The sequence below is a fragment of the Equus przewalskii genome, chromosome X (genome assembly GCF_037783145.1).
Source record: "Equus przewalskii isolate Varuska chromosome X, EquPr2, whole genome shotgun sequence".
Taxonomy (NCBI): Eukaryota; Metazoa; Chordata; class Mammalia; order Perissodactyla; family Equidae; genus Equus; species Equus przewalskii.
Genome location: NC_091863.1, coordinates 78,541,025 through 78,550,825, shown reverse-complemented (window position 1 = coordinate 78,550,825; position 9,801 = coordinate 78,541,025). Strand labels below are relative to the sequence as shown.

Here is a 9,801-nt window from a genome sequence, read left to right as displayed (position 1 = left end):
CTACTTAGCCTTTAAATTTCAGATCAAATGTCACCTCGACCAAAAAGTCTATACTGATTGATACCTGCTTCCCACCTCACCCCGCTGCTCTAAATCTAAGTGGTTTGTTTTTCCTGGACTCCTGTGGGCCTTATTGATACCACTTTTATGACAGTGATCGCTTTCTTTCCAGCTTGGATTACAATTCTTTTTGTACCTGTTCCATCTCCCACCAGACTGTGAGATCCCTGAAGGCAGGTGCTTTGTTTAATTCCTAATTGTGTCCTGAAAATGTTCACTGAATGATAAACATCAAAAGGTGAAAATATTGGCTGAACCTCTATTAGCCAATCTATTAGTCATCACGGCTAAAGATTGAACTCTGGCTAATCGCCAAGAACTAGGAACAAAGTCAGGATGGGCATAATTCATGAATTTGCAAGTCGTTTTTCTCTGCAATGGATACTAACTGTAATAATATTTTATTTTTGGCTATTGGGACTCTAGACATCTAAATAAATTCAGCCTGTAAATGTGATCTTTGGCTATAGCTTTTTTTTTTATTATAAATCAAAACTATACAGCATGTCACATGCAGTGCATATATATCAATTTCCACTTTCCTTAGAGCTCTTGGTATTAAGCTCAAATTCCCCTATTGTGGATACTAAGGTTTTCAGGCTCCCTAGTAAGGAATTTGCCTACTTGGGTCTCTGGGGGAGAAAAAGCCAATATATTTGATTCCTGGAGCAAACCATTCCACGGGAAACAGTGGTCTTGCCAGGTACTTTGGATCATATCAATTATAGACCTGGTTATTACATTGTTCAAACTTCCTTCTTCAGGTCAGCCCACCTAGGATGAAAAATTCTTTTGAAAGCCCTCCAGGGAATAATTATTTACACTCCTTTATTACTCATTCCAGATTTTTACCCCTCTGAGCATTTGAAGCCCCTTTGCTTTTGTTCTATAATCAAGACAAGAAACCATTTCTGTAGAAACAGTTTCTCTGGAACATGTAAATCATCCTGTTGACTTTTCTAGACTTCTTCAGTTGTGCAAACATCTCTCCACTCTTCTGGCAAGCAGTGCTAAAGAATACTTAAAGAACATCTTATGATTCCCACAGGTATGTGTGTCTTTGAATATGTCCCATTGTTTCTACCTGATCAGGCCCTTATAGAAATACAGTTGTACTTCTGTTCAGTTGAAACTTCTCCTTCTAGAATGTTCTTGTATCCTGTCTTGATATTTTAGTTTGTGCCTTTTCACTCATCCTTAATGTTAATTATCACAGGCAGCACAACATTTCATGTATATCTTAACTTTATTGAATAAGTAAGTATGCATTACATATAGATTGCAAGTCATTCTTGGTCCTGTGAAGAGACAGGTGTTTCTTCCGAGGCAAAATGAGAGCATGAATCCACAGTTCTACTGCCACTGAAATACTTCTTCTGGGTGTCTTGGTATGGGCACAACCCCCCTCAATACCCATTCAAAGCAGGCTTTTCTGTCACCTCTCCTTTCAGCTGAGGGATTCACAATATTTAAAATAAGCTTGTAAAGAACCCTTCTGTATCAGAGGTAGTTTTATGCCTGCGTTATGAATCATAGAAGTCGTTTGGTCAAAGACTCCATAAAAGGGACAGAAGAGATATACCAGAGCTCAGAGTTGGAACCAATTATTTTTTCAAGCTAATTGGCCATAGTAGTAAAAGTATCAACCAAATTTTAGAATAGCCTGTTCGGCCATTTACTATCAAAGCATGCAGTAGGCTGTGCAGACAACAGCTTTTAGAGACAACCTTGAATTTGGCTTGAGCACCAAAGATGCATTTTAAAAAGTGAAAAGTACATTTATGTGTAATGACTAGTGTAATAAGCTGAATGGTGGCTCCTTGAAGATATGTCCATGTCCCAATTCCTGGAACCTGTGACATGACCTTATTTGGAAAAATGGTCTTCACGGATGTAATTAAGAAAAGCTTATCATGGATAAACTGGGTAGGCCCTAAATGCCATCATTATATGAGAGAGGCAGAGGTAGATTAGATATAGAGAGGGAAAGGTGATGTGAAGATAGGGAAGAGAGAGATTTGGCCACAAGCCAAGGAATGATGCTGGCCATAAGAAATTGAAAGGGGCAAAAAACAGATTTTCCCCTAAGCTTCCAGAGGGAGTGCAGCCCTGCCAACACCTCAATTTAGGATCTGGCCTCCAAAACAATAGTAAAAGAATAAATTTCTGATGACCCAGAAGCTACCACATTTGGAGGAATCTGTTACAGCAGCCACAGGAATCTAATACGGATTTTGGTACCAAGAAGTGAGGTCTTGCTATAACAAATACCTAAAAATGTGGAAGTGTCTGTGGAATTAGCTAATGAGTAGAGGATGGAAGAAATCTGATGCATATGACAGAGAAAGCATAGATTGCCTTAAAAAAACTCTTGGTAGAAATATGAATGTTAAAGGTGCTTCTCATGAGGGCTCAAGGAACTGAGTAATATTTTATTGGAAACTAGAGGAAGGGTGATCCACGTCAATGGCAGCAAAAAGTTTATCTGAATTGTCTCCAACAGTTGTGTGGAAAGGAGAATTTGTAAGTGATGAACTTGGACATTTAGCTGAGTAGATTTCCAAGCAATGAGTTGGATGTATGCCCTAGTTTCTTCTTGAGCTTCTAGTAAAATACAAGAGGAAAGAGAGAAATTGAGGAAAGAACTGTTAAGCAGAAAAGAACCAGCACTTGATGATTCAGGAAATTTTGAGCCTATTCAGGTTGCAAAAGAGCGAAAATTAGGTTTACTGTTAGGATAGTGTGCTCTGAGATAAAGCCAAAGATGTGGCTGGACAACATTTGGCTAGTGCTGAAGAGGTTAGGCATTCACTCATGGATCTATCAAACATCTCAATAGAAGCCAGAAATAGAGATGGGGTTATCTGGCAAAGATCTGTGAGGATTCTCTTGTCTCACTATTGAATCAATGTGACATACATGGGAGGCCCATAAAGTTTTTGAGAATGTTATACCAGCAGAAATACTTCCAGCTTGGCTTCAAAGAGATAGAGACAGGACAAAATGAGAGAAAGCTGTTAGACTCTCAAAATTTTACAGGCAAGAAACAGGTTGATAAAGCTGCAAACACCTGCTACCTTTCAATATAAAGGATCTCCCCCTAGGACAGAGCTGCAGGTACAGAGGCAGAAGCACAAGCCACGGACACAGAGGCAGAGACTCAATCCATAAGCCAAGAGGACAGAGCTGCAGGCCTAAACGGTGGAGCCCTGAGCCAAACAGGATTATTGTCAGGCCTTGAAACCTAAGGGAATCCAGCTGGGTGAATTTTGAAAATCATCAGGACAGGTGACTCCTTTTTGTTTTACATTTGCTCCCTTTTGGAATGGAAATGGCTATAGCTATTATCCTATGCCTGTCCCACCACTGTATTTTGGAAGTGGGTAACTTGTTATCTTGTTTCACTGACTCATAGATGGAGTGGGATTTTACCTGAGGAGTTTCACCCATACCTGATTTAGGTGATCCAGAGGATGAGATTTGGAACTTTCAAACTGATGGTGTTTGAATGAGATTTTAGACTTAGAGTTGATGCTGTAATGGGTTTAGACTTTTGGGAATGTTCAGATGGGGTGAATATATTTTGCACATAGGACAGACATAACTTTTGGGGGGGGGGGCCAGAGGGCAGACTGCAGGGGACTGAGGGTCACCTCCAAAAAGGTAAGTCCACATCCTAACCCCCAGAACCTGTGAATGTTACCTTATTGGGAAAAAGGGTCTGACAGATGTAATTAAATTTAGGATCTGGAGAGGAAATTATCCTGGATTATCTGGGTAGGCCCTAAATGCCGACATAATTGTGTCCTCATAAGAGAAAGGCAGAGGGAGATTAGATACACAGAGGAGAAGGTGATGTGAAGATGGAGCAGAGAGAGATGTGGCCATAACCCAAGGAAAGCCAATAGCTACCGGAAGCTGGAAGAGGCAAAAGATCTTCCTCTAGGGCCTCTGAGGGGAGCATGGCCCTTGACTTTGGACATCTGGCCACCAGAACTGTGAGAGAATAAATTTCTGATGTGTGAAGCCACCAAGTTTGTGGTAATTTGTTACAGCAGCCAAAGGAAACTAATTCAACTAGTAAACATTTTAAGAGTTTTGCACACTTTAAAAACATTCTGAAGAAAATCTGCAAAAATTGATGCTTCTCACATGTGGCAGTAATAAACTTGCTAAAAGACTTCAGTATAATTTGGTTCTATACTAAAAATGTCACTACGTACTATTTTTCTGATACTTTTCAATCTAAAACAAAACTGCAAATGCCTAGAACAGGACCATTAAAAATCCCTTTAACTCAATTATTGGAACTTCACGAAAGACCTTGAAAGGTTTCATAATGTTTGTGAAAAGCATGTGGGATTACTCTAAATACAAATATATAATTTATCAATAATAGTACCTCATTTTTTTTTCACAACCTAAAAAATAAGGCAAGTTCACATCTGGAAAAGGTGATACACATCAGTATTTCTACCTTGACCAGCTTGACAATATGGCATGGCGAAAGTCCTGAAGTTTTAGTCAGCGTTAATATTTCAAAATATCATTTTCCTACAGCCCAAAAAGCTATCAGAAGACTCCAAGAGGCCATACCATGACGATTTCAGAAAAGACTTTGTGAGGTCAAAAATACACACACTAAGTATGTACATCATAAATTAGCAAAACCTAAATCTTTGTTGTTGTTGTTAAAAAAGAGTGTGTTAAATTGATATGTCCCTTCAACTTGTTTGTGTGTGCATATGTGTGCATCTTAAGATAGGATAAAATTTTAAGATCTCAGATACTGTTATTCTTTTTGATTTCTCTATTGTAGCAGCTTCAGAGCTTTTGAAAGTATAATACCCAAGTCAGAATGCACTGGAGGAAAAGGCAGCAGTTCAAATCATTATACATCTATAGAAAGGAAACTGTGAGCTATTGGTCACTTGTTTACATGATCTCAGGTGGTGACTTGCCAAGCCAGTCATTTGTTCTTTCTGAAGGTCTAGAATGTGCTTTGGAGGAGTAGAAACAGGATTTTCTATATAAGAAATATACATATAAGAAATCTTTTACAATAATCACAATCATCTGCATGGATTAGTCTTAAAATGGCACACCGGAGAAGTTATACCACATTATTTCAATGCTGATTTGAAAATAACAGACGAGTTAAGTATAACTTTTACTCTCTCATCTATTTAAGAAACATGTAGAGCCTGTTGTCCTCCTTGAGTTGTTTTGGCAGCATTATTTAAATCTGTTAATATAAGGTGAGGAAGTATGATGATGATTGAGAAGTTCACTTAGTCACAGGGATGTGGAATTATTGTAGCAGGAGATATCAATATATACACATATATACACATACATATATATAATTTCTTTTTCTTCTTCAGACCACCAAGGCAGAGCTGGAAAGGGGAGTAGAAAAGCAGATAAAACAAGTGACCTTACAGACAGTTTTCTGCTGTCTCCTGCAGAGAGAAATCTTTTTCCTCTCAGGTCTTCCAGAGCTCTATTCCCTGTCTTCAAGGGGGTCATGGGAGAAAGAAGCAATCAAGAGAAGAAATAAACCACGGAGAATAGGAATCAATATTTACCTTTAAAAATCTAAATAAAGGTAATAGAATTTTCAGGTTCATCCCTGGCATAGACATTAAAATGTGAGGTTTTCCTCAAAAATAGCCATATAAAGTATTTGTATAAAGTAGATATATGTGCATCATTAGAAAATACCTCTTTAAATAAAGTTTAAATCACCTTCTCTAACTGCTTCTGTTAAACTTTGGTTTATTTTTAGCAATAAGTGCCTGCAATATCATGCTGAAACTCTAGATTAATGATAAATTTAATTTCAGCCAAAGCAGATGAATCCATCAGCTTTCACTTGAGATAAGATTCTAAAGAGCTTGATGGGGTTGGAGGAGTACTGTTTTTGAGTTTTCAAAATGGCTTCTCTTACGGAGTGTGCAATATTAGTGCCTCTCCAAATTATTAACACGCACATTTAATTTTTATTGGCCTTGTCCTTTCCTATATCACAGGGATCAAAAGCAGACATTGAATGATTCTTTCTTTCTAATACTTTTCTTCCTTTTTTGGGGTGACCTACAAATTTGAGTAACGCTAAATTTTTGATAGATTGAATGTTTTTGAAAGCCTTAGAACTCTTCAATTTCTTACACTTTTCATCATCACCGTCAGGTCATGCACAAGAACAAATAATACACATCTTGACACTAAAATGGAACACACGTTTTATAATCCTGATAATTGCGTTCATATTAGTATAATCGTGGAAAGAGTCTTGCAAAAGCTTTACAAATGCACGCTATTTCATCCAGCTTAGCTTGATCTTTGCAGAAACGCACTTATTTCCTCTCCATCCCTTGAGTGCATGTTTTGTTCTTTTCAAAATGTACGATTTTGTTTACTTAAATATTTTCATATTCTTTGGCATCAGGAATCACTTAGATGAGATAGCTCCATTGTGGCGAGAGCGCGACCTTTCCAAAGGTACTCGTCTGTTATCTGTAAGACAAAGAGGAAAAGAACCAAAAACAGTGTGAGCTTTAGATCTCGGCTATTACACGATGTCAGGTTGAGAGAGCTTTTCAGATAGTCCTGAAAAATCACTTTAAATGAATATGTAAATAAGTAACAAGGAGCCCAGATCTGAGGTGTTCACGCTGCAGCTGCCGGGCTGAGTTCAAGAGTTCTGCAATCAGCAGTAAATGACTTTTCTTGGTAAGTGAAGTCAGAGTGATACAAGAAATGGAAGAATTCTCTCAAACACAGTCCCCTTGGCAATAGCAGGCGACAACAAAATTCCTTGGTAAAGACGCTAAATTGAAAAGATCTATGTACAGTGCCTTTTGTTGGAAAGCACTTCAATTCCCTTTGAGTTTTCAGTCTGTATGTTGGCTACCTCTAGAGGACATCAGTGGGGGCAGAGCAGAATAGAGTTTTTATTTTTCACAAGGATTGCAATAGGTGGCAATCAAACTAGCTACTGAGTCTTTGCCTGATTGTATAATGTAAACAAATTCAATACATTATATAGTCATTATGGGAATGAATAATGAATAGGTCCCATTCCCCTCACCCATCACAGGAAGAATAATAACTGTAGAGATATCTGTTGGCACAAAGCTTGGAAAGCAAAGTTTAAAAGCATTGAAAATTGCTGAAAATAGTTTGAGCTTTAATAGGAGAAAGGTTTACAGCTCTGCATTGCGATGATCACTACTATGTTATTATCACCTCTGTTTTATGCTCAGCTTAAATGCAATTGATGTGGGTAAAAATCCCTTTCTGACAAAAGGATAATATACTTAGATTCTCTATTTAGAATGAGACTAGGTCCCTAGAAATAATGACAACCACCAGCACTTACATAAATGCTAACACTTTACACTCGTTAATTTGCTAATTCACACAACATCCCCGGGAGGTAAGCCCATTTCATTCTATCCTATTATCTCTGTTTTAGTGATGAAGGTTACACAGCAAATCAATGGTATGATGGGGCATTATAATGCAAAGTTAATGCCTAAATGTCAAGCCTGCTTTGTTCAGAGGTAGATGTTGGGACCTCCCAAGCTACTACTCATTTCCTCCCTAAGATGATGATGCCCAAGGAACACATCCTGCCTGTCTCCTGGGGAGGATGGACTGTGAGAAGTGCCGAGGTTTTGCCATGGTACCTTTCTCATCTGTATTAGTGTCTCTTGACTGATTCCCGGTAGTCTGTGGTCAGTACACAGAGCAAAGCTAACTGGCCTCCGTGACCCTGGCCTCATTAACACCATAGTATGAGTGCACTGAGGCAACCAGCCATAAGCTTTAAAGTGCCTTGTAATGCAATAATATCACTGAGAGGTGAGAAAGAAAGAGGCATTTTCTCTATTCAGAGATATATCTGAGTGATGGATTATTTGGGTATCCTTTTAAAGATACCATTAAAAAAATCCATTATTTAGTTTGTGATATGGATCACAATTCAGCTAAAAATGTGAAGATAACATTCCGAGATAACGGGCTTATTACTTAGATGTCACTGGTTTGCATACAGATTGGTTTGGGACATCTTAGAAAACATTTAAAGATGAGATTATAATACAATGGTTACCATTGCATTGCTAGCATTTAAGTCTTCAGTGTTAAAGCTATCATATATGAGAATGATGTTACCATTTACAGAGGACTGTCCCAGCTCAAAAAAAGGGTTGGGCCTGGGTGGTCCTATACACTAAGATCAAGTGGCATGTGCACTTACTCCAGGAATGCCACTGGCACCCCATATCACCACTCCCTGCCCACTGGATTCATAAGTACCATGTCCAAAAACCCAGCCTTACAGCATTAAATGATACGTTGTGAGGATTCACGTCAACCTGCAACTTATGGCTGGCATTTTGTGTGAGAAAATAAACGTTCAGGTCAAAATGAATTGAGGAAAGGACACTGAAGCTTTTGGAAGGCAGGATAAACACAGGTTCAGGGTCCAAATCCAGCTCTTGGCATACACAAAAGAGAATTATTCTACACTGCTTCCTTTCCTATCTCCTTCCTTTCCTTCCTTCTCCCTCTCTCTTCTTAAATTTTTTGGTACCTAATCAGCCCCTATGTTAATGAGATAATTAGATGAGGAAGCAATTCTGTAAAGGTCATCACTTATATTTTTGAAATCTCGACATACAGCCTTGTTTATGAAAAAAATGCCATTAGAAACAATGGCAGCAATGATTGATCTGGATTTTGTGATTTATTTACAACTCTCTGTATTTATGTTAAAACTATTTTAGGTACAAAATATATATATTTATGCTCTAGACTTATATGGACCAGGCCAAAAGTGCAATTTAGAGATAACACGTTATATGTACATATAAGACGAATGTATATATATATATGTATATATAAATCTCTCTTCACATTCTAACAGCTTGCAATCTAATGATGACAACTTTTGATGCTTGAATTCATGCCTTCTTTGAAGCAGACTGAGAATCACTGAAGTTTTTGAAATATAATTCCTATATTTATAGTATTAAATACTAATGGGTAAAAATCAGTGGCCTGACCCTCATAAGGTCAGGACACACAGTTGGCATCAAATTTATGGTAAAGGAGCAAATGTTAGCTATTATTGCTGTCAGAGGTGTGGAGTACTTTAGGTGATTGTGAGAGTGATTGCATCTCCTATTTGGAAACATAGGTGGGAGAAGTGGGTGCCCATGTGATATGATTTGAGAGCTCCAGGAGACCCAGACAGAACCAAATTTACTTTTTTAATCAGTCATTCTCCCAACACTACTGATAGTTTAGAGGGAAAAAATAGGGGCCTCTCATCCAAGAAGTCTAAATAGTTTAAAACATATTTATTTACCTGAGATGACACAGATAGCTTTGTTAACAAGTAGTGGCTTCCCATTCCAATTCGCCTGTTGTCTTTTTGTAAATCAAAGAGAGGAAGATGGTGGGGGTGCACCTGTCTATATTTGTATACTTGTTGGGAATATTGTGCAGTGAGATACAGGAAAACACATTTCATTAGAAGATGGGAGAACATGGTTTGTAATAATCTTCCTCTGCTTCTATATTCTTAATGCATGAGGTAAAACATTAAATAAGAAAGTCTAGAGAATCTAATATATCGTCACGGTCGAAGAAGTCACTAAGGGATTCTATTGTTTGTCAACACAAGGATTATGTTAGGACTGAGATGTCAGTCCTAAGATTTGCCTTCCA

The 9,801-nt window shown here is 38.0% G+C and overlaps 1 protein-coding gene across 6 annotated transcripts in view; it reads right to left on the bottom strand.

The window, feature by feature from the left end:
- Positions 1-1,287: 1,287 nt before the first annotated feature.
- The window catches only part of DIAPH2 (diaphanous related formin 2), an 816,328-nt gene continuing 807,814 nt past the window's right edge, over positions 1,288-9,801 (bottom strand). For all 6 annotated transcript variants that reach the window (XM_070605395.1, XM_070605389.1, XM_070605392.1 and 3 more), the window contains one exon: positions 1,288-6,579. In XM_070605395.1, coding sequence (XP_070461496.1) covers positions 6,515-6,579 — 65 coding nt within the window. In that variant the 3' untranslated portion in view covers positions 1,288-6,514. The remainder of the gene's footprint in view (positions 6,580-9,801) is intronic.